Below are 27,055 nucleotides of genomic sequence, written 5' to 3' on the forward strand. Positions count from 1 at the left end.
TTCGAGAATCAAAATAATAGAAAAGTATATATGACACGATGTATGAATGTGAATGAGGCAAGGAGTGTGTGCAAATATCGAGTTGTTTGGCGGTTCACCCTCTCTGCCTGCCCCTGCGTAAACTGCGTGATGGTTAGTTGGTTAGGTTCCTATTGCTATTTCAATGCTCATGGTTTATGTTAGTATTTTTCATGGTTTATGTTAATATTTTTCATATTCTCCAATCCGAATGCATCACGGAGAATGCCTATATACTCATAGTTTGATAGCTTGATACCTGGATAAGTTCATTTCCGATAGATCGGCATTTATTGAAATAATAATATTTACAGTTTCACACCATATAACAACACAGTTTAAGGGGGTATTTCACTATCATCTTGATAACTTATCCATTGGGTAACGCATATTTTCGATTTACGATTTATATTCCTAGTTTATAATTATTCGGTATTCGAACCAAGAATAGTGGCTATAGAGCAGATAAGTTAGCTAAGTTTTCTACCTATTGTGAGTATGTATTTGTCATTTTATTAATATAGTTTATCCTATCGATAAGCTTTCAAAAGGATGGTGAAATACCCATAAGTATGATAATAAGGTAATCGTACGCTTTAGATTACCTACCTCAATTGGTGTAACCAGTTCTCATGTAACAAAAAGAGAAGGAAGCTAGCCCCGGAGATAGCAGCTGTCAAACGTGGACTTCGTGAATAGTGAAATTATACGTAAATATTTCATCGCTGCATTTATGATATAGCTAATGTGACGTTTTGAACATTCTGAGATCGAAAAAAATTGACAAGAATTTACAATAAATATTTCAGAGCAACGTTGTTGACAAATTAGGTAATGTTAACTATATATATACGTATTAAAATGAAGTACCTACTTGAATGAAAATAATTAATATTTTAGGTAGTGTATTCACGGGAAACCCGCTGAATGATAGCATTGGCCAAATGTATGATCACAAGATTTTCTGAATTCTTGACAATTCGACTCCAATTTTTAAAATGACCCAATTAATATAATTTTATGTTAAAATATTATGCATCGATAGGCAATTTCACTGCTCTGAATTCTTTACACAATTAATTTAAATTATGAAAGTGGAACTTACATTCAAAGAAAATACGAGTTCATTGAACAAGAGTTACATAGACAGAGAGACAAACAACCGAAACTAAAAAAAATGATGATGATAAGAAAGGAAATTTCATCAACGGTGGAAAGGCTATATTTTTATAAGAAATTTTAATTATATAATTTTGATGGTATTTCACACAAACATGTGAAGACAGAAGGACCCCAAATTTATTTTGTTGTTGTATTTCATACCATGTTTTTGTATTAACTCTGTCCCGATGCTAGCAAAACAAACGTTGTAAAATATATCTCCAATTCACTTTATCACCGGCAGATCTTTTGGCTCCAATGTTGTGACGAAAATCGTGACATGACAGAGCAGCGAAGCGGGATTTTCCGTGCTTACTCCGGTCTAAACTTCCTTCCCTGACTCATTCATTTGCGGGGGAAGCATTCATTTTTGTAATATATTTATTGGCAAATACACAATCGAGTAAATGCTATAACTGCGCGGTTTTATTTCTGTGCCGGTAGCTTCACTAATGTCAGTGTGTTTTTATCATTTCAGACGAACGCGTTCCAGACCGCGCTCAGCTGTTAGCCGGCGGCCATCTTGCGAAAATAATCATCAAATATTGCCAGACATTAAAATAAACAAAGCGCTAATTAGGTACCTGCCCGCCTAATTTAAAGTTGTATCATCTGTGAAATTTAAAAAAAAAGTGACAACACGTGGAAGTTCATAAGTGATATTTATTTATAGTACACTGACTAATTATAAAACTACTTGATATTCGTACAAAACTGTAGTTCCTTTTTATATCGTTGCGTGTGGCAAATTAAAAGCCGTATTCAAAATGGTCAGAAGAAAAATCATTACGCCAAATTTATTAACAGTGCAATTTAAAGTGAATGTTGAATGGTAAAAACGATTTTTAGTGAATTTATTGATTTGTGCATTGTTGTGTTGAATAGTTAGTGAGATTTTACATTAATGGTGTCGGGGGATGTGTTGCAGAGTGTGTTGACAGCCACGGAAGTGTTGCCAGCCTCCCTAATGGGCATCCAGATACACAACTCGCTACTTGCCTACGTAGCCAGTAAGGATATCGGTATATTTCTTTAATTACATATATAATTAATTTAAGAGACACATTTTAAAATAATGTGTTATTTTCTGGTCAGTTATCATATTATAATAAGTAAAAAAAATACATCAATTGTGAAAAAAACACATTTAAAAAATGTTACTAGAAAGAAAAAAAAATGAATTTTCAAATGGAGTTCTATTGTGTTTATAACAAAGTTTAAGAGGCGGTTGTTTCATAGAATTAATTTGAAAGTTCTGTTAATGTTGTATTCAAGTTCTGTTATTATTTCACTATGGGTCGGTTGCTTCACAGTATTGGATAATAACAGAACTTGAATAGAACTTTTACAGCATTCGATAATTATCTTTCAAATTTCATGAATTAACATCATATTATATTATAATACGATGTTATTTTATTAAATTACATATGTTATGTTATTTTACTTTCGAAAATACACAAATTAAACATCCATCTTTTTTTCTATAACGATGAAAACTCAAATATTTTTTTACTATAATGATAAATACTTAAATATTTTCTTACTATAATGATGAAATCTTTAATATTTTCTTACTGTAGTGATGAAAACTCAAATATTTTCTTACTGTAATGATGAAAACTGATCACAATTATTTTTGAACTGAAGTACCTACCTATCTACCTGCCTGAGATTAAAAGCACTAGAAAAAATTGACTAACATATAGGTATTTTTAAGAAAAAATTAACATTAACAAAGAATTTTTAATATTTAATCCTTTCAGAAAAATCGCGTCACCCAATTTAATGTTCTCAAGTTCAATACTTGTGTTAAACCTCCTACTTAGTGGATTTGGGTCAAATAACTAACTGCCTTGCAGTGATGTTCGATACCTACTTTGATGATGGAAACTGTAATGCTATCCGAAATGTTGGAAGAGGATGTAGCAAAATGTGGCTCAAAGGTCCTAGAGTACGATATTATTTGCTAAGTTTTATCAATGTAAGAGATGGGTGATATATCTTTGTAGACTGTATTTTCTAGTGGTTCTAAAGTCAGGTCTCCTGTGACAAAATGTTTTCAAAACATCCGTAAAAAACCAAATCATTGCGTCGGGGTAACAACGTTTTTTTGTTTTTCATTGGCCACGTGACCCTGCAGCAATGTTTTTTTATTTTTGTCGGATGTTTCGAAAACATTCTGCCGCAGGAGACACGCCATAAAACGCAACCGCAAACAACGATTCAATATTGCAATAATTGGACGATAAGCCAGTGGGAAAAATGCTTGATTAGCATATCGGCTTTATTCCTCTTCAGAACTTATACTTAGTGAAAATGTACTATCAATCTTTGAACGTACATGTAAAAATCGATTCCATGATGCTTGATCCCCGACGATTGATCCCCCAACGATTGATCCTCGGAAAGTTGATATCCCGCACTGATGATCCCCCGTGCAATCTCCTGACAGTTGATCCCCCGGTATTATAAGTAAATAAGTATACAGAGATGATATATGCACTATAACAGAATACTATTTATACTTATATTATGTCGGCTAACAATAATTCCGTTTCCTTAAAGGAGTATGCAGAAAGGATATACCGTAGAATAAAAAAATATGACATATTTATATACGCAGCAGGCTTAGGAAACATACACTATAAAAACACTAATAAATTTTGTGGTAGATATTGCGTTTTTTTCCAGTGACTTAATATATGAAAATGTCGACTTTTGACTATTCAGATTTCTATCTCATATCTATCTGAGATATAACTAAGTATATCGACATTTGTTTTGCAGCCGTATATCCTTTCTGCATAGTTTCTGTTATATATGCCTTTACTCAAGCAGACTTCGGGTGTTAGGAACTCTTTAAAAAAAGTAAAAGGTTCTTTGTATAAATGTATTTATTAACGTTGCAATAACCTGTCTGGCTAGCTAGAACTGATCGTTACCCGAGTGTAGGTAAAACTCTGCGCCCCAGGAGCTTGCTCTCTGATAATATAATATCGCAAGTACCTGTTACACCCTGGCGACATCTGACGGACTCTGGCGTAAGCTTTATGACTACCGCCATCTATCGATTAAGTACTTAACCTTATTACCATACATCACAGTTTCCTTACTTATGAGGAAGTAGATCATAAATATTCCTATGGGGATCAAATGTTAGAAGGGTCAACTGGCAGAGGGGTCAACTGGCAGAGGGATCAATTGTCCGGGGATCAACTGTGATCAAGAGTCGGGTCACCGCCAAAATCATGTTAAAGAGGCAACCCATGTTTTGCGCTAAGTTCTATTAGTCGTAATGAAAAAAATGGTTTATCTAGGTCACAGTCTGTTTATGCAAGAAAGTCAGACAGGCAGACATACTCCAGTCTATTTTATACAGAGGGATACGTCAATAATATCAAACCAACAATACTTTTAACGTGAAAACTCGGATTTCTCTAAATGTTTATCGAAATGCATGATGTGTTATATCGCGTTCATTTACTTAAGTGCACCGCAAAAGAACAACTTACAACCACAAATAAAGCCGTAAAGCGTATTTATAACAGGAGTTAAGATCAACAACAAAACGGATGTTCGTTCATATACACTGAAATAATGCTAGAGAGAATTTGTTCTTTCTTTTCTCACTCGATAACGTAAACTTATATCTTTCTTCTAAACTCATTTGAGCTATGAAAGAAAACAAGATATTGGTAACAAGGATGATTAGCCGTGGATTATTATGAAATCGAGCGCACATTGCATGTTTTTTGTGCATAACATACTGTGTCCATTTATAATACTCATGTTGCATAAAATACTTATTATAATGTGTATTGTATGGCGTTTACATGCCCCTTGAATCCTTCAAGGCTACGTGGAGAAAACTTACTGATATAAAATATTGCTAATTTATCAAAAATCTGCACAAATTATTCGTATTCCGATTAATAACGGGACTGCAGGTCTTTAATGAATGAATTGACAGGTTTATCAACAAACTATGAGAAAAACACGAATGTGTTATTGGGATATCGGAACATGTGTTCATAAAAATTCCAACATTTTCGGATTTCTTCAATATATTTATTAGGATAAACGCAGCTGCATGAACACGTGTTCCGATATATTCTGAATGTACTTATATTGGAAATGGCCCACCATCACGCTTTTAACAGGGTTTTAATAAATCAACTATATTTATTTTGTTTTATTTTATTTTTTGCAATAACTTAATGAGTAAAATCAAATTATAATATTTAATTATTGAAGACAATATTAGCGGTTCCTAAACGAAAATTCCTTGGACTCGAACCCAGCAATATTACAATTATCAAATATTACAATTCCAGGTTTTACTCATTAAATTATTCCAAATAATAAAATATTTATCTTAGACTTGCAGAAAAAGTTAATAGATGTCGCACATTAAAATTAAAATAAGATATATTTATCTTAATACACTGTCTAGATTGCATTTAGTTCGGGTTGAATCTTGCGATCATACATAAATATAGCTGTCAATAAAAATGTGCGTTGAGAAAAATGAAGACAATGTTGGTAGTTCTTATTTCAAGTATGATACAGTTAAATATAACCGAAGGAGATATGCTCCCATTAGCTCAGTTGGTAGAGCGGTGCCCCGACAAGGCAAGTATCCTGGGTTCGAGTCCTAGATGTGTTTAGACCGTATCTTTTTCTTATTTTCTGTTTCAAATTTTCATTTAGGAATCGCTTACATTGTCTTCAATAGTTAAATAATAATTTTGTCTCCGGGTACTGTTAAAAATGTCAACAGTCTTAGGAAGGGTTGTTTCGGAGAATTTGAACAATACATCAAATTTCAACGTTCGTTTTCGGGTTCTGTGAAAGTCGTATTCAAGTTCTGTTATTATATCATTATAGGCTAGTTGCTTGACAAAACTGAAATAAAAACAGAACTTGAAAAAATCTTTCACAGAACTTGAAAATGAACGTTGAAATTTGATGAATTGTTCAAATTCTCAGAAACAACCCGCCCTTAGAAATATTTAATAGCGCCATACTTCATGTGATGCTATGCAATATCTCTGCATAAATATATTCTGCCTGCCTAGTTGGCCCATACTACTGCAAATCACTTCTAAACACTAACCGCGTTGGTTTCATTGGTTCCACCATCGCCGCCGCTTTAATAGTTCGTGCAGTTTGGTCGTAGTCTATGCCGGCACGCTTTTATGCGATATGTCCCATTCTGTTTCTTTTATCTAAGGTTTTATTAGTTACTGTACACATCTTATTCACGCTCCTTTAATTATCCTTATTTGGTCTACAATCCGTATCCGTTTAATCTTTTTCAAGTCTATCGTTGCTACCATTGCTGGTAATACCAGCACATTTTCTGTCTTTCCATTATTTTCTGTGTGTCTCTCCATCCATGTTTTATTTTTCGGTACCCTTTTATCTTCTGGTCTTTGCTTTAGTATTATACATTCTTTTCTAGCTGGTTGTGGTCTGCCATTCCCAAAATTTTTGTCTTTGCCATTGGAACTGTCTTTTGTAATTTAAATTGTTTACTGGTCATTAAAATGGTGACCTAATAACTCATAAAAATTACAATTCAAAACACATTTAAAATGTGATATAAAGTCATGAAAAGTGATTAAACAAATTTCCTGAGTTAAGTGTTGAATTGTCATTGTGTTCCATTTATTAAATAAAGTAATATAAATAAATGTGGCCAAATAAAGTTTGGCCATATTTTGCTCCATGGTTCTTAAGATTACTATTTTGTTGGTAGAGCATTAAATAAAGACCTCAGTTCCTATTTCGTTAATCTTAATTGTGTTTTATTAACATCGTCATCACCACTACAACCCTTATTGGTTTCTGATCTTTTCTGGAAAATTTCTCTTGGTCTCCTGCTATCTCTATAAGGATTTCTAGATATGTTACCTGTCTGGTGTGTTCATCCACACTGCCTAGTTGTAATTTCCCAACACTCCTAAATGATCCAAGCTTAAAAATAAAAATCCTAGTAGATACATATCCTGCCCATCGGAACAGTCCTACTTTTATAAGAGATTTATAAATAGAAGACATCGCCTCTGTACATGGTTCTAAGGTTTCTTCTGATAATTCCTATTTTTCAATTTTCATGATGCTCAGTAAAAGATAAACTTTTGACTCCTTGGAGTGTCTTTGAAGACCGGTTTTGCTTTGTAATTCTTCAATTAATTTACCGTTTTCCAATAATTATTCAAATTTTTCTGGTTTTCACCCTTCAAGTGTGTTTTTTCAAATTATAGAGAAAAGGAAGGTAAATTTATTAATTATTTTTTGTTTAAATTGGCTAATTTCAAAATGATATGGAAGATTGGAGACGAATTCAGACTTAGATGTTGAATGGAGTCGAGGCAATTTTAGATAATGCTTGATGAAAGAAAGGATATTTGTTTAGAGAGGGACAACCAAAAAATATGTGATCTACCCACTTCTAGACCACAAAATGTACAATCCACGGAGAAAGTCCTTCCTCCGTGGTACAATCTGAGGAGAAAAGCACGTGAATTTATAAGAAACCTTAAGAGGAAGCTACAAGCCAAAAATGTGTATGTTCTTGGTATGCCTTATATTGTCACAGTGTTGGTAAAAGGCATTAAAATCGCTTAACAAACGGAGTCTAGAAACGTTCAATTTCAAGCACAAAAGTGGTTTTTATTTATTTTCTAAACAATTTTATAAGAAAGCAAAGAAGTTAATCAAGGGAAACTGTCACATATAATATTAGCTACTATTCTGTATTTTTAAAAAGTTGTTCCATACATTTCTATTTAAAAAAAGTGGGTGTGTCAAGCCTACGCAAGACAGAAGTGAAACTTCTAGTATTCCTCTCTCTCTATTTTCATTTCATCATCTCTATTTTCTCTCTTAGGTTAGTTTGAAAATTAGAGGTTAAATAATTCAACGACGAAGCATGGATTTGATAGGATATTTCCTCTTGTGCCACTGATGTGTTCATCACCTCTATCTCGTCACTACTCATTTTTAACACTGAAATTCTGTACCAAACCGTATGAACCACAATCAATTACGTATTTCACTCGTATTACACTCACGACGCAGTATACTAACCAAGCAGCTGATGCTTGGCGTGGCGCAGTTCGCTGGTGTCTGAGAGAGAGGAAAGAAGAGAAGAGAGAGAACGTTCGTGAGCGGCTCCCCCACCTCAACAAGCGCATATGGTGAGAGAGGGACAGTGAACGGTGAGCGGTGGTGGGGGTACCCGCATTTTCGTGTCGATCCTGACTCGGTTTTACTCCGTCCCCGAAAATCCATTACGCGCCTAAAGAAGTTTCACTTCAAAAATGTATTTTTTAGTATTTTACATTTATTTGTGTTCTACTCAAGGGAAACGATAGGAAAATTTTCAGTTTATCTAAATCATATTATTTTGTATTCATAATGTACACCAATTCGTTATAAAGATGCGAAAAGTTCTCTTTATTTCCATCTTAGGCATCTAGTGGGCAAATTGAGTGAGCAAATGCGTTGGATTCCCAGCCGGGCGACGTGGTTTCAATTTTCTGCTAGCTAAGAATATCACCATTACACAGGAAACATTTTGAGCTCATACTCGATTCTTTTTTCCATTTCTCCAACTTCATACTTCTATTAATTGAGCTAGCGATGAGTCTACTTGTTACGAGTATCAACTGTTGATGATCGCACGTTTCACTTTCACCAAAGTCAATATTTTGAGCGCTGCTTGTTATTATTCCGTCGGATTATATAAATCAAAACCCGTGTAATGAACAAGCAACGAAATTATTCAGATATTCATATTTTTATCTTGCATGAACGAAAATATCAGTATTTCACGGTCGATAGACGAAATACAACATGTCGAATAACGTTCCCGAGAATTTTGACATGACGTTACTGTTTTAGAAATGTATTTAAAACGGGATTGATGCAAGATATCATGCAAATGTGAAAACATGCTTTCTTTCAAATTCTTCGGGTGGGCTTAAAGAAAAGAGATGGGTTTAAAGAGAAAGGATAGTGTACGGAGAAAAGTGAGTATTGCTGATTTATTAAAATCCCCTTAAAAAGAGGATTGCAGGACGTTTCCCAATAAACTTTTAGTATATTTATAATATATATCGGAACACCTGTACGTGCAACTGCGTTTGTCCTGACAATGTACAATAATTAAATGGGAAAATATTGGATTTTTTATGAACTTTTTATGAAATAGGTTATTAGGAAGCCTGTCAATTCATTCGCTAAAGGCCTGCTATCTCGTTTTTAACCATATTACGAATAATTTGAAGAAATTCTTAATCAATTATCAATATTTTATATCAGTTAGTTTTCACCTTTACGACAGCTGTGAATTTTTCTTTGTTATTTTTAAAATTTTATTTTAGACAGTAATGTTACAAGATTTTTCGTAAAATGAAACTTTTAATAAGTTATTTGCATTTAATCGTGTCATATGTTCTTTCTTACTAACTGAAGTCTCAAGCGTTTGACGGGGTTTATACAGAGTTTTTCTAATTAAAATGTATAAAATACAAGTGTGCAAATATCATCAAGAAGTATCAAAATTCTGCTTTGAGGGTTGCGAAAATGGAGTAGGGGTGAAAACTCTTAAAGACCTTTCTCTTGTTTTAAAAGTCAGGTGTGCGAAATTTCATCAATCTCGGAATAAAACGGTAGATTCGTTTAAAAAACAAAACCACACCACACCAAACCAACACTCTTCTATAAACGATGTCAGCAAACTTGTATTACAAACCTGTGAACTTGTAGTACAAACTTGTGAACTTCCAGTACAAACCTGTGAACTTGTAGAACAAACCTGTGAACTTGTAGTAAAAACCTGTGAACTTGTAGTACAAATCTGTGAACTTGTAGTACAAATCTGTTGTGAATCTAGATTTAGATCTACCAGATTTGGAGTCAATTTTGTGTTACAACTTTTTTATATTTGAGCTGTCGTTTTCAAGTAAATTCAGTTTTTTAGGTAAAATTTAAAAAAAAATCGCTCGTTAAGGTGTTAATATCAGTTGCTTAATATCTTTTAAAATACGTAAAACTCTAGAGACCCGTCTTTAAAAGCCTTTTTAACTATTGACAGGTCAAGATGCCAAACAAAACTTCTGTAACCAAGTGGGTCTTCCGACGACCCCATGTATTTTTCTGTCTTATAGGCTTTTAAACTATAAAAATCCCAATTATTCAGTCAATTATCAATGGTAACTTGTATTTGTCCAGGAATACGTAAAATACTAAAATTATATGTCAAGTATTTAAGCTAATATTAGGAGGATAGTAATTTTGGGTACTACCTACTCCCCCACTTGGCTGATTAAAAAGAAAATAAATTTAAAAAAAAAAAACGAAATGAGATCGATTCTTTCGGTTCGTGACGTAGATTTACCTTTTTCCCGTTTGTTCCGGACACCGTACATACGTTATATACATTATTTAGATGGGGATACATATTTTTGTTCTTTTCACTGCTTTGAAGCATGGTATAATGCCGCTTTGTGAAATATAGAAAAAAATATTTATGAAATTAATTGCAGTTATTTTGAAAACGCTTTAACGTAATCCACGTATCTACTAACGTAATGCACGTATATACTAACCTAATGCACGTATCTAATAACTTAATGCACGTATCTATTAACTTAATGCACGTATCTATTAACGTAATCCATGTATCTATTAACTTAATGCACGTATCTATTAACGTAATACATGTTTTTTAACGTAGTGCATGAATCTATTAAGTAACGTAATGCACGTATCTATTAATGTAATGCACGTATCTATTAACGTAATGCACGTATGTATTAACTTAACGCACGTATCTATTAACGTAATGCACGTAATAACCGAAATATATAAATGATATATATTTGTGATTCGCTTCTAAAAACGTCTTTGCAGTATATTTACAGCACGTCTTCAAGTGGTAGATACTCTCAGTTCTTAGTACGGCCCTTGTAAAATACCACAATATGTAACCGGCTAAAATTATTTTTTCGTGTTTGGTGACCAGATCTGAACAGCCAGGTATTTATTTATTTATTTATTTGGAAAAGTTGACAGCAAATCTGTAATTATATAATGATACAATAATAATATTATTAATTATGCCAATTATGAACTTTCCACTGATGAATAGTTAATGGTGTTACAATGGTGTACAATGGCATAGAGATGTTCTCTTAAATTAATTTCTTGTTTAGTTAGGAAATATTAAAAATATTAAAATAAAGGAGGGTGGGGGGGAGGAGGGGGAAATATAGGATAAGGATTAAGAGGCAAAGGACGGGAATATATAGGAATTGAACTAGTTTGAGTTTTGTTGATTATTGAGTTTTTGTTTTATGTCGCGTAAAGTCGAGTTAAATATGTCAATATGGTTATAATTTAAGTTAAAAAAGTGTGTGGATCTGTAGATAAATGAGTTTTGTTTGGAATTTGTCTTACAATGAGGGAGATTAAAAGTAAGCGACTGTCTGCTGTTGCGATTGGGAACATGGAATAATAGGCGTTGAAGAAGATCAGGACTATCGATTAAATTGTGTGTAATTTTGAATAACATTACCAAATCTGCTACATTTCTTCGGAAAGTTAACGTCTGTATATTGAAGAACTTTGCAGAGTCTTCATTACTGATATGAGATCGAAAAGAGCGGAAATTAAGGTACCTTAAAAATCTATTTTGAACACTTTCAATTCTATTTTTATGTATTGCATAGCCTGGGTTCCACACTTGTGATGCGTATTCAAGGATACTACGAGCGATATTTAGCGTATTTCTCAACTTTCATCTATCTCATCTCCTTCCCTTTTCCATTCGCTTCAGCTTCACAACATAACCTTACACGGAGAGTGATTACGGCATTTTAAACAAAATACTGTTAAAAATGTGACTCCATGACTATTTCCTAGTAAAATATTAGTCAGTCAGAATATATTTAAACACTGGTGGCCTTGTCCGAAAAAATATAACGGATTGTTTTTAAGCACAAGTGTTTCGATTTCCTCATAATATATTTGTACTTTACTGATAGTTCATTCGTTGTAGGCCTTCAGTCCCGTTTTTAACAGGAAAACGAATAATTTTACCAGATTTTTAATAAATCAACATTGTGTATTGGTGATGCAACAGTCCCAACGTCTCAAATTCACATTAAAATGGACGGCTTCGGCCTTGTAATAAATGCCTTTCAATTTTGAATTAAAAGTCTTTGGTCTGTAGTTTATCATGACATGTATCCGAGGAAATAATTTGATAATCATTTTTCTTTTTATGCTAATTTTCTAAATTATGACGAATCCATTTAAACTCGGACGTACGGTAATCGGAATTTTTGCATTTTATAATAATATCACACTTGAAATAACAAGCTCATTATGCCACGAATATCTTGAACACTTCTCATTTCACCGGTGACATCACGTGAAACTGAAATAAACATTTCAGCGACTTAAAAATGTCAATTTTTCATAACTCGGGCGGTTCCGGGTGACCGTGAACTGACTCAATATAATCCATTAGAGGCTCGCTAGGAATGTATCGGCCAGTAGCAACGATAAATAATTCACTAGATTGGTATTTGTGATACAAAAAATTACATATCGATGAGTTTGATCAGATTTTTTGCATATATCCCTGTTCCCTTCAGCATCACAACATATGCCAACTGGGAACGCTATAATCCCACTGGCTTCAAACAATTGGAACTCTTATGCAGAATTGACACCAAAAAAAATACCTACATAGATTATGATATATCTGATATATATTATCATATTTGTCATTTCATTGTTGTTGTTTCACAAATTGTTGAAAATAAATATCATTTAAAATAAGTTTATAAAATATATTACCTAAAAATTCAACAATAACTTTGAGTGTACATTTGAAACCTTGCAGCGAAGACGAGCAGTAGCTGACTCAATATTTATACGCAGAATTTTAAACAATGACACTGATTGTGCCGAACTTCTGTCCCCTATTAACTTTAACATACCTTTGAAACGTACACGACATACAGTGCTAAAACAAATGCAGCATCTAATTCGCCAATTAAACGAGCTCTTCATACTCTAAATAATATTTGTCTTAACTCTAACATTGATATTTTTTCGGATTCACTGACCAAATTCAAACGTGGTATCATGTCAATAATTTAAACTGTTCAATGCGCATACATACAGACACACTCACACAAAAACACATCACACACACGCCTATATACTACACACGTCACCTGGCAATTAAGGAATAAACATACAACTTAGCAGACATTATAAGGAAACATATCATAGGTACCCAACATGAAGTATCTTATTCCTGTATATTGTCTCATCTCTGTAAATCATGTACTGTTTTTTTCTATAATATAAAATAAATTAATAAATTTAGGCTTTCATAACTATAATAATCTGGTGTAGACAATGTTAATTGCCATTTTCACTTTCTGATTTCTTCTTTCGCTGGAGGTCACTCTCTTAGTGATAGCACTGTTTTACCGGACGATTTAAGATATGTAATCTATGGTATCCGACGTACAGTTTTCCGTGAAGAATTTCTGATACATACCATGTTCTGTGTCATCACGTTTAATGGATAATGTGAGATTCTCTTGACAGTGAGGACAGTCTAGCAGATCCCAAGTTTTCTGCCGAAAACAATTACCCAAACTCTTTAAGTAGTGATCATATATATATTTTAAACTGAGACGGTTTATACGTAGTTTCCGTGAGCACTTAGGCCATATACCCATTGTGCTATCTCCCATTTTACCTCAATCCTTTAACAACAACCTGGTCCCTTTAATAAAGTTCACCAGGGTTGTTATTGGGTATGTGGCTGTGTCTTCTGGTTCTACTGTATGTCTCCCCAGGTATCTGAGCCTAGTTCCCACCAGGGCAGGACATTGGTACCAAAGGTGAAATGGAGTATCTTCATCCTCTTCACATTTCCTGCATCTATTGGTGTTTTCCACTTCCAATATCTGCATGTGTCTCCTGAGATGGCATTGTCCCAGTGAACATATGACTACAATAAAATTTTGGTGCATTTATAACCACTTTCATTTAAAGCATGTTAAATATTTTGAATTGGCACAATTTATACGCTACAACTTTGATTGACTTAAATGGCTTTTAGTGGTATCTTCATGCACATGCCATCGTTAAAAGTTATCAATCGATTACATCTTCTGTGATTCTTCTTCTTGGATGAAAAATAAAAATCAGTTGAAAGGATAACATTTCCTTGCCCTGAACTCCACATCGAATCCAATGATTTTCGATCTAGGGATTGCTAGTCACAAGCCTTACCCCTCGACTACGGAGGCCTTCAATCTTTCACATGACGCGAAAATTATAGACAGGTACTTATTTTATTGTTTTCACTGTTCTTATAATTAATTTTTCTTTGTTTTTTTTTGTTTTAATTTAAATTGTACTTTGTATATATCTTATATATCCAGATAATTGGTGAAATTACTGAATGTTTGATTCTTAAATATAATAACAATTATAAAACATAGACTTAAAACATTTTAAGCATGAGAGAAAACGACTGCTTGTGGGTTAATTTCCAAGAGCTGCAAAACGGGACGTATGGGTACACGAATACATTGATTGATGACTTGTTTGTTTGTTAGTTTTTTCGGTAGTAAGTCCTATCTAGTATAGCCTATATCAGGAACAGGCACCATAATGTCACCACCATTAATTAAAAGAACCCCACCCATGTTGACAGTGGATACGGTTTTAGCGCAAAACACATAAAAGCTGATAAAATTGAAAACGCGCGCGTATCCAATTACGCACAGTTACTTGGCAGTTTATCCGGGGGTGGTTGGTTAGAAGGGTTGGGGGGGGGGTGAATGTCAGATGTCAAAGAGGGATAGTAGAGGGTTGGGGAGGTTTATATTAAGCATCATGGTCGGACGTCCCACGTCATGAAGGTATATATGCATATGCATGTCCATTTTTGTTTTCTATTTTTGGTGTCCATTGGTTACGGCCAAAAAAATAAAATAAGTGGAAAAAAGTTTTAAATTGTTTCTGTCATTTTTACTTTCTGATGTTTTCTTTCGCTGGAGGTCACTCTCTTAGTGATAGCACTGTTTTAACGGACAATTTGAGATATGTAATCTATGGCATCCGACGTACTGTTTTCCGTAAAAAATGGCTGACACATACCATGTTCTGTGTCATCACATTTAATGGATAATGTGATTGCAAATATTTTGAATTCTGTGGATTCTTTTGATAGTGATCACAATCAGTATTTGTATGTCCTTGATGTCATAAAATATATAACTTAATGATGTCATACGAGAATATTCTTGAGTTTTATTATATTTACAAGCTAAAAATAAACATGTTTACAAGTGGAAAACTACTAGAAAATCAACCGTAGATTTCCTCTAACACTAAAGGTTAAAAATCATTGTTGTAGAATGAAATCAATTCCTCAACAAATAAATTGATTTATGATTGATTTAGTAAAATCCTGTTTAAAAGGGACAGCAATCCGTTTCCTTATAAAATGTTGGTATTTTCCGAATGCATCGGAACACTTTTTCACACACCTGCGTTTGCCCGTTAATATGACAAAATTCGAAAATCTACTGACTTTTATTTTTTGCTAAAAGTTTAACATGAAACCCATCAATTCATTATTTTAGGTTATGTATTCCCGTTTTAACGAGATTACGAATAATTGGTATACATTTTTAATCTGATATTATTAATACTCTAGCGTCTGGACGGTGTAGGCCCTCTCATTGGTCAAATTTAAATTGTCTGTTTCAGTTAAATTCCGCTAACTTGAAAATTAAGGCACGATTTGAAAATGACACGATGCTCATATAATTTTTGGATAATATCGAAGAAAATATGTTTTAGAAAGTTGACAATCCATTGGATTCATTACATTACAGTAAAAATTATCCACAATTACGTATTAAAATTTGACGTTTATCATTATTCACGCCATATTCACGCGAAAGACAGATTGTCCAGTGTTGCCAGCGTATATGGATTTCCAATCATTGTAAAAAACTTTTATAGCCAGTTAGTGTCAAGCAATGTATGTTAATGTGAGATATATTATAATTATAAATAATAAATATAATTAAAAATCCACCATTACCACCATTTAAAGCCGGCTGCAAAAATAACCAGCTCCACTCGATACTTTACGTAATTAATTATTTTTTGATATTACAACACCGACCCCATGCGCTGTCATGTTTAATATCTAGGTAATTTCATAATTATTGACGTGCTAACCTAGAAATTTGTTTTAAAAAGTTCCTGTGAGTCACTAAGAATACATATTTTGTTTTCAGATTATTATTTCAATTTAATAACTATGGCTAAAAGGAATGTGGACAATATTTTACCAGAATTGGCCGAATTTCGGAATGTTCGAATGAGAGAGGGACGTTTACCGAGCGATCGAAGTGCCAGAAGACGAATAGAATATATGACTGATAATCAAATTGAACACAATAATTCCAGAAGGCGGTTTTCCACAGCAAATAGATGTAATGTATTCTTGAAGTGTGCTTTAATCAATAATCCAAATTATGTGCTTCCAGAACAGAATTATTTCGGCGTCATGTCAAAAGAATGTACAATCGAGCATTGCAAGGCGCTTCATTTTGAAGTTGAAAAAGGTAAACTGTTACATTCTTGCTGTCATAATGGAAAAATAATACCACAAATTTTAGCTTATCCTCCAGCACTTAACGCATTATTGACAGGAGATTGTAGTCAATCTAAAAACTTTAGGAATTTTATTCGTCAATATAACAGTGCTAATGGATTTGCCTCATTTGGAGCGCAAATAGCTAATATCCCAGGTAATGGTCCATATTGTTTAAAAATTTCTGGTGAGGTTTATCATTTGACTTCCAGAAGTATACATGTTGAAGGTGAAATACCTTCCTATGCTCAGCTTTATGTATATGATCCTGATGAGGCTGTTAGAGTGCGTATGAGTCATCCATCTAATGCCGATTGCTATCAAAATATAATGCAAATAATTGATAGCGAAATACGCCAAATAAGCCCTTATGCTCATCAGTATAAGAAACTAAAAGAAGCTGTCGAGGAAGAAGAATTACGCATTGCGGCTGACGGTGGGCAGGTGAGAGATATACGTCTATTATTTACACGTTCATCAGCTGATGACCAACGGAGGTACAATGCTCCAACCAGTTCTCACGATATCGCCATGGTATATGTAGCAGACAGAGACGGGAATTTACCATCGGGTATAGATATCGCTGTTTATCCTAAAAATGTTGAAGGACTTCAAAGGGTGGCAACTTTATCAAAGCATTTAGATCCTATGGTTTTCCCACTACTATTTCCATCAGGTGAATGTGGTTGGACCCCAGGCTTTCAGCATCATGCTGATTTCTGTACTGCTCAACGTCATACTGTAACTGCCATGCAGTTTTATGCAAGTAAATTAGCAGTGCGAAGAAACATATTTAATCCAATCCATTATGCGGGTAAACTTTTTCAACAGTATTTAATTCATGCTTACATTATTTATGAATCTGGTCGCCTAGATTACATAAGGAAAAACCAACGACAACTCAGAGTGGAATGCTACCAAGGTTTGCAAGACCATGTAAGAAATTTAGCCACTGATAGAGGAGTACGTGCAGGTAATATAGTCATTCTTCCATCTTCATTTACTGGTGGACCACGCCATATGAATAAACTTTATCAAGATTCAATGGCAATGGTACGTAAATTTGGTCGTCCTGATCTATTCATAACGTTTACATGCAATCCCAAATGGCCAGAAATACAAACCGAATTGGAACATTATCAATCGGCCGCGGACAGGCCTGATATAGTAGCCAAGGTTTTCCATCTAAAAGTCAAGGAATTTATTCATGATATGACTGAGAAACATGTTTTTGGAAAGGTAATTTGTTGGGTTTATACAATTGAACAGCAAAAAAGAGGACTCCCTCATCTACATGGCGTGTTTACACTTTGCAGCCAAGATAAGTTGTATACAGCTTCTGATATTGATAATGCCGTATCTGCAGAACTACCCCATCCGAAGAATTCGGCTTTGTACCATATTATTTTAAAAAATAACATTCATGGACCATGTGGCGTACTTAATCCAAGGTCAGTCTGCATGGTAAACGGTAAGTGCTCTAAAAAATTCCCCAAATCATTTAAAGATTCTACTGAAAATAATTCCGCAGGCTACCCAGAGTACAGGAGACGTGATAATTTTTCTGAAAATCACGTTGTTCGGGATATACGTATCGACAATCGATTTGTTGTTCCATATAATGCATACCTTAGCAAAAAATATGATGCTCATATTAATGTTGAAATTTGTTCCTCAGTGGCCAGTATTAAATATATTCATAAATATATATCTAAAGGTTTTGATTGTGCTAGAATCGAAATAAGACAAGAAGCTGGAAATTTGGAGAGTGCGGTTATTCAATATGATGAAATTAAGCAATATATCAATTGTCGATATGTAAGTGCCCCTGAAGCTGTCTGGAAAATTATGGAAAATCCTATACATGATCAATCTCACTCAATTTTACTTCTGGCTTTACATTTACCCGACAGCCAATCTGTGTATTTTGTAGAGGGGCGGGAGGAACAGGCTCTCAGGGAAGCATCTACAAGGAACACCTCTTTAACAGCGTGGTTCCAATTGAATCTTCAAGATATTGAGGGACGCTCTATTCTGTATCAAGATGTACCAAATAATTATGTCTTTTCAGCTGGTAAAAAGTGGACGAGACGACAGCGGGGAGGTGGCAAAATCATTGGACGAATACCTTCAATTTCTCCTAGAAATATAGAACTGTATCATTTACGGCTGATTCTTATAAAGGTGGCTGGAGCTACATCCTTTGAATCTTTGCGAACTGTTGATGGTAATTTACTAGCTACTTTTCGTGATGCGGCGCGTGAACTGAAGCTCATTGATGACATAGGAGAATGGACGCAGTGCATGACGGAGGCTTCATTGTATTTGATGCCTAAAACTCTTCGACATCTATTTGTTTTAATTTTAATACAATGTATCCCTTCGGACCCGTTGCAGCTGTGGAATGATTTCAACAAATGTATGTCTGAAGATTTTTTTCATCATGGTGTTGCTGAAGAAACAGCTATTAATCTTTGTCTTTTAAACATACAGGATATGCTTATGAAGGAGAATTCATCTTGCAGAATGCAGGGCTTACCTGAACCTGATGAAAGTTGCAGTTTTGGACAAGTGACTGATTTTAATGTAATTTCTGAAAACACTTTAGGTGAATTGATGGCTGCCAAACTCAATGACGAACAACTTCAAGCATATAATTCTATTTTGAATAAGTTTTTTTCAGATGAAAATGATGACAATAAATGTTTCTTCATTGATGGCCCAGGAGGAACAGGGAAAACATACCTTTACGAAACTTTAATTCACACTCTAAGAGGAAAAGGTAAAAAAGTTTTATCAGTCGCTTGGACAGGCATTGCAGCTATCTTGCTTCCAGGTGGGGTAACGTGTCATACTGCTTTTAATTTACCCCTCAGTTTACAGGACAATACAACATGTAAGGTCACATCAAAGAACCGGAAAATTATAACAGAAGCAGATATTATAATATGGGATGAAGCACCGATGGCTCCAGGTGTAGCTTTAGAAGTAATTGAGCGTACTATACGTGATATCATGGGAAGTGATTCTGTCTTTGGTAACAAAGTTATTGTTTTGGGCGGAGACTTTCGTCAGATCCTTCCAGTGTGTCGACGTGCTTCACGAGGACAATTAATTGCCGCTTGCATAAAAAGCAGCATACTTTGGTACCATTTCAAAACTTTTCAATTAAAAACAAATGTCAGAGCTTTAGAAAGTGAAAACATATTTTCTAAATGGCTTTTGGACTTGGGAGATGGAAAACTTCCTCCCGTAGAAGGAACATTAGAGTCCTCTGTGCTTATTCCCAATGTAAATATTTGCCAAGATATTATTCAATGTATATATGGTAAGACACATACCACTGCTGATGCCTTAGTGATGAGTCAACGTACCATTTTGTGCCCCAAAAATAGTCATGTTTGTGCAATCAATGAGGATGTACTTCAACGATTAGAAGGACAAATGAAGACTTTTCATTCTGTTGATACCATCATTAATGAAGAAGGAAATTTAGATTATAACGAGCAGGCTAACTTTCCTGTTGAATATTTAAATTCTATAAACCCAAATGGCTTCCCACCACACATATTAAATCTTAAAATTGGTGCCATCATTATGTTACTTAGAAATTTATCTGTTGGTGATGGCCTTTGCAATGGAACAAGAATGGTTATTAAAAATTTCAGCTGTAACTTAATTCAAGCCGAAATCATTACGGGGAACAGAAAAGGTACAGTACATTTCATTCCTAGAATTTACTTAAACACTTTGTCTGATGTTACAATACAATTCAATATGTGCAGGAAACAGTTTCCAGTTAAATTAGCTTATGCAATGACCATTAATAAATCTCAAGGACAAACTTTTGAACGGGTTGGACTGTTACTTCCTGAACCAGTATTTTCTCATGGACAGTTGTACGTTGCCTGTTCCAGAGTACGAACGCAGTCATCGTTATTTATACAGATTATTGACGGTTCCAGACAAGGGCAAATTCTGACTGATTGGTATACGGACAATATTGTTTATAAAGAGATTTTTTCCTAATGAAAGTATATAATATTAAGTTGTAAATTGTAAAAAATAAAAGTATAATAAATTGTAGGTACTTGCTTACAATAGTTTGGTTTTTCAGGTCAATTTATCCCACATGTAAGGTTTTTCTGCCTAAGAATTTTTTCTTTGAAAAATTTTTAAGAGAGTTTTGTTGTATGAGTATTTACTTTGACAATCTTTTGGTAAGAACGTAATACTATTTCACCCAAATATGTAGATTTTTAGGAATTATCCCAATAAAATAATCCTTTATATTTAAAAAAAAAATTATTTACTTTGACAATCTTTTGGTAAGAGTTTATTATTTCAGCAAAGTTATATTTAATATTGTAATATGTTGATATTTTTTATTTCCGAATTACATATATTATATATATATATATATATATATATATATATATATATATATATATATATATATATATATATATATATATATATATATATATATATATATATTTTTTTTTTTTTTTTTTTTTCAATTTAACTTCGATTTAAAAATGAAATCATTTCGGTGGTATGGGAGAGGAAACATTTTTCTCATTGACGAGATTTATGTTGGGGTGAAGGGTGTTCCTCTCATTGTCCGCGCTCGGATTGATCTAATATCTACTTATTAAATGTAACTGTTGTTAGTAAACTGGGCGAAGCCCAACTAAGTGCCGCCCGCAGGGCCTAGCAGCAAAAACCCGCGGAGCGGGTTTTTAACTGCTAGTACATTAGTAATACGTAAATAAGGCTCTCTGAATATATAGGCAATCCACAAACACGTATACATTATCTAATAGTATTATTATCTTAATGACTGTATAGTTTAGGGTTATTGTAAACGGAAGTGGAGCCCTCTGTTATTTAAAAAAACAAACCGTTGAAGTGTTCAAACAGCGCAGGCGGGATTTATCTGCTAGTACCTATTAAGTGGAAGCTACAAGCCAAAAATGTGTATATTCTTGGTATACCTTATATTTTAGGTAATAAGGCATTAAAATCCATTGACAAACGGAGTCTAGAAACGTTCGATTTCAAGGACAAAACTGGTTTTTATTTATTTTGTAAATAATTTTATAAGAAAGCAAAAAAGTTAATCAAGTGAAACTGTCACAGATAATCTTAGCTATAATACTTTTTTTAAAGTTGTTTCCTTTACGCGTTCATACATTTCTCTTGAAAAAAAATTTTTTTTAGTAGTTTACATTTATATTTTTATTGTGTAATTCATTTTTTTATTTGTATTCTACTCAAGCGAAACGATAAGAAACTCTTCAATTTATCTAAAGCATATTTTAAGATACTCATAATGTACACCAATTCGTTATAAAAATTAATCAAAATAATGATTTGGCATTAAGCTTCGCCTTAATGACGTTGAAGTAAGCATATTTCTGCTTTAATCCGTTTTCAATGTGTCGATCGATAGTCGTCGAGTATAAGAACGTGCAAAAATCTTTTCTTCAGTTTTTTAATGCATTATCTTTGCCGTGTAAAATCATCATATTTGTTGCTGTGTACTTACTTAAATTTCTCTGACCATAAGTATAAAAGCAATCTTACAAAGATTAACCTTATATTATGTTTTTCGTATGTATGTTTTACCACCATACATTTTACTGGTATAATGTTATGTTTTTCTTCTATTATTTCGCTTTATAATTTACCTCTTGTATATTTTATACGTTTAAAAATTACTTTTAAAATCTCGTTTTAAAAAAACTTTACCAAATTTACAATTTATATATCACACAAATAACCATGTACAATGTGACCTTAGAACGTGGTACCCCAGTAAGGTCACATAATAATACAAAAATATAATTGTTATAAAAAAACTAATTATTGTGTTTTTTAGATTTTCATTAAGTCTAATCTTTATAATGAATTGGTGTACATTATGAATACTAAAAAATATACTTTAGATAAATTTACGGTTTTACTATCGTTTTGCTTGAGTAGAATACAAATAAATAAATAAAATTACTCAATAAAAAATATAAATATAAATTACTTAAAAAAAATATTTTTTCAATAGAAATATATGAACGCATAAAGGAAACAACTTTTAAAAAATACAGTATTATAGCTAAGATTATCCGTGACAGTTTCACTTGATTAACTTTTTTGCTTTCTTATAAAATTATTTACAAAACAAAAAAAAAACAGTTTTTTTCTTGAAATCGAACTTTTGTCAAGCGATTTTAATGCCTATTACCTACAATATAAGTTATACCGAGAATATACACATTTTTGGATTGTAGCTTCCTCTTAAAAGCAAATTACAATTATTGACTGGTAATTTATATCTCACTCTCTGCACCATACAACCTTCAAACCATAACAAAAACTAATTTTAAAACGGTGGCCAAATGCAAAACTGCCTCTCTACCACTTTTGGTGAAGTAAAAAAGCGCCACTCTCGAAATGCGCCAATCAAGAGCCCGAAAACATATAATTACTTCGCAAATCCTTTATTTTGAAATTTTGGTCGAAGTCTAAAACTTACCCTATAACAAATGCTCAGGTTCAAAAAAGCATCTAAGCTGTTAAATATGTTAAATAGGTAAAATTATGGCTGAATGACGCAGATATTGAAACGTTTTTTTCTATAAACTTATCGATCCTTTCTACAACTCACTTGCTGTAACTTTCTAAACGGTTGTACACAATGTTTTCTCTTAACTTTTTATAATAACTATAAACAAAAAAAAAACTTTTTCTACTTATCTATATTATACTTTAGGTACTTGGAAATATAGTAATCGTTTTTATACTACCCACACTCAGGCAGTGCCTTAGTGGGTTTTCATTTCTTGTTTATACTATTTGGTATTATATATTATGTTATTATACACTATTTGTTAATATGTATTATAAGTATAAATGTAAAGAAATGAAAATAAATAAAGTAAAAAAAAAAAAAACCTGAGCTTAACTGCAAAACCTCCACTATTCAAAATACATTTGTTTTTAGAGCAGAAAAAAATCAAAAATGATTGATTTGAAAATGCGAATCTAACAAAACATTTATAATCCTGCAATTTTCACAAACAAAATAAAGAACGAAAAGAGTAATACCACAAAAAAAATTGTTTTAACAGAATAAAAAATATGCTTACTAGTACACATATTTTACACAACCGGACCAATAATTATATAAATATATAGGGTTTTCCAACAAGAGGTGTTATTTTGAATATTAATTAAGGAATTAATATTTTTTATGGCCGGAATTGGATGGTATTGATCTGGACAACGTGTACTTTCAACAAGACCGCTACGTGCCACACAAGCAACGAAACCATTGATCTTTTACGGGAAAAGTTTCCGGACCGTGTTATCTCTCGAAGAGGTGATCACAATTGGCCACCGAGATCTTGTGATTTAACACCTTGCGACTTCTTCCTTTGGGGCACGTGAAAGAGAAGGTCTACGCCAACAGCCCAGCGTGGATTCAAGACCTCAAAGATGGAATTCGTGAGGCTATCGAGGACATAAGGCAGCCACTTTGCGATTTGGTTATGGAAAATTTCATGAAAAGATTAATTACTTTTACTTTCTTAATATTTTATTAAAATTCGTTTAATTTTGCATAATTTTAACACAATCAATTTTATTTACACACATAGTTTGTCACATAAAATTATAAAACGTGGACCTCGGTACGATAAAGTAGTACTACTTAGCTTACCTACTAAGTTAGGCTCTCATTACCAAATAGTATTAAAAATTAAAACTTCTAATGTATCAATAAAAATAAATCACCTAAAAAATTGGGGGAAATATGCAAAAAGTTTTTTTTATCAATGCCGTAACCGGAGTACTACCTAATTAGGGTACTTTGAACGGTATCGGGACGTGTACGCACAGAAATCTGTTCTATGTATTAGTGCGGATACCTTAGCGATGCCTTAGCGTAAGCGAAGGTGTTCAGTAGTATTGGTGAACAAAACCGGCGACACTCGGCAAAACAATTCCACTCAGTACGAACTGCGCGTAGCACATCTCGTTCTTCTAATATCTTTGTACACGACATACAGTGCTAAAACAAATGCACATCTAATTCGCCAATTAACTGAGCTCTTCATACTCTAAATAATATTTGTAAACTCTAAAATTGATATTTTTTCGGATTCACTGACCAAATTCAAACGTGGCATTATGTCAATAATTTAAACGGTTCAATGCACATACATACAGATACACACACACAAACACTCACACATACATTACACACGTCACACCCACGCCTATATACTACACACGACACCTGGTAGTTAAGGAATAAACATACCACTTAGCAGACATTATAAGGAAACATATCATAAGTACCCAATATTATGAAGTATCGTATTCCTGTATATTGTTTCATGTCTTATAATATAAAATAAATAAATACATTTATTAACTCTAATAACTATAATAATCTGGTGTAAACAATGTTAACTGACATTTTGACTTTCTTGTCTTCTTTCGCTGGAGGTCACTCTCGTAGTGATAGCACTGTTTTAACGGACGATTTGAGTTTTCCTTGAAGAATGGCTGACACATACCATGTTCTGTGTCATCACGTTTAATGGATAATGTGATTGCAAATAGTGATTGCACTAAGGGTAATCATCAAAAAACATTTTAGATATCATAACGATGCACTATTTGAAGAGTTCCGAGTTCTGGATGTTAGACAACCATACATTAGAAAAGTATTTTTAAACATCCATCAACAACGCCACCTCTACCCATCTATTACCACTCACAACTAAAACATCTCTCGCTTAAAGACACTTCTCATTCGTAGGTCCAAAACTATACAACTTAATGCCTGATGCTTGGAAAAAGGAAAACACAGCTATTCTTCATAAATTGACCACTAATTGGTTTCATCAATTAGATAGAAAGGAGAGTGAACTTTTACTACACAAAAAATGAAATCAAACACACACCAAAAACAACAACAAAAACTCCAACAAAAAATAAACCATGTAAAATATACCTTTATGTTCTAATCTTTATCATTATGTGTATATATGTACCTACCTAGTACTTTTAAATTAGAATGCTACCCAAGCAGCAGTTAATCTTATGTTTAATTGGATATTTTATTTTATTCTATTTCTTCTCTTTGTTATTCATATTTATACAAAATATGTTAGTAGGCTTAGGCATCAGTTAAAAGTACATATACCTATTATTTCATTATTATTTTATTACCATACTTATCAAAGAACTTATCAAAATGTTAATACTCATCCTAATTTGACTGTCTTAAAACGGGAATCCTCCTAGTTGGGCAGTCAAAACATTTCTTAAATAATGTATAATCTTTTACTAAAAAAAAAAAATAAAATAAAAATATTTTGAATTCTGTTGATTCTTCTGACAGTGATGACAGTCTAGCAGATCCCACGTTTTCTGCCGAAAAGAACTACCCAAACTGTGGTGAACATATGACCACAATAAAATTTTGGTGCATTTATAACCACTTTCACTTAAAGCATGTTAAATATTTTCAATTATCACAATTTACACGCTACAACTTTGATTGACTTAAATGGCTTTTAGTGGTATCTTCATGGACATGCCATCGTTAAAAGTTATCAATCGATTACATCTTTTGTGATTCGCAAGGATCCATATTATTAATCGCGGATGAAAATTAAAATTCAAAGAATGGATTACATTTCTTTGATGTGGCGTACACATCGAATCCAATGATTTTCGATCTGCGGATTGCTAGTCACAATCTATCACATGACGCAAAAATTATAGACAGGTACTTATTTTATTGTTTTCACTGTTCTTATAATTAATGTTCTTTGTTTTAATTCAAATTGAAGTTTGTATATATCCTATATACCCAGATAATTGGTGAAATTACTGAATGTTTGATTCTTAAATATAATAACAATTATAAAACATAGACTTAAAACATTTTAAGCATGAGAGAAAACAACTGCTTGTGGGTTAATTTCCAAGAGCTTCAAAACGGGACGTATGGGTACACGAATACATTGATTGATGACTTGTTTGTTTGTTAGTTTTTTTCGGTAGTAAGTCCTATCTAGTGTAGCCTATATCAGGAGCAGGCACCATAATGTCACCACCATTAATTAAAAGAACCCC

The 27,055-nt window shown here is 33.2% G+C and overlaps 1 protein-coding gene across 1 annotated transcript in view; it reads left to right on the forward strand.

The window, feature by feature from the left end:
* Window positions 1–1,871: 1,871 nt before the first annotated feature.
* RhoGAP102A (Rho GTPase activating protein at 102A) overlaps window positions 1,872–27,055 on the forward strand; it is a 169,621-nt gene continuing 144,437 nt past the window's right edge. The window contains exon 1 of the mRNA XM_089644574.1: window positions 1,872–2,201. Coding sequence (XP_089500700.1) covers window positions 2,084–2,201 — 118 coding nt within the window. The 5' untranslated portion in view covers window positions 1,872–2,083. The remainder of the gene's footprint in view (window positions 2,202–27,055) is intronic.

The sequence above is a fragment of the Hesperophylax consimilis genome, chromosome 21 (genome assembly GCF_061612785.1).
Source record: "Hesperophylax consimilis isolate HC1 chromosome 21, BYU_Hcon_1.0, whole genome shotgun sequence".
Classification (NCBI taxonomy): domain Eukaryota; kingdom Metazoa; phylum Arthropoda; class Insecta; order Trichoptera; family Limnephilidae; genus Hesperophylax; species Hesperophylax consimilis.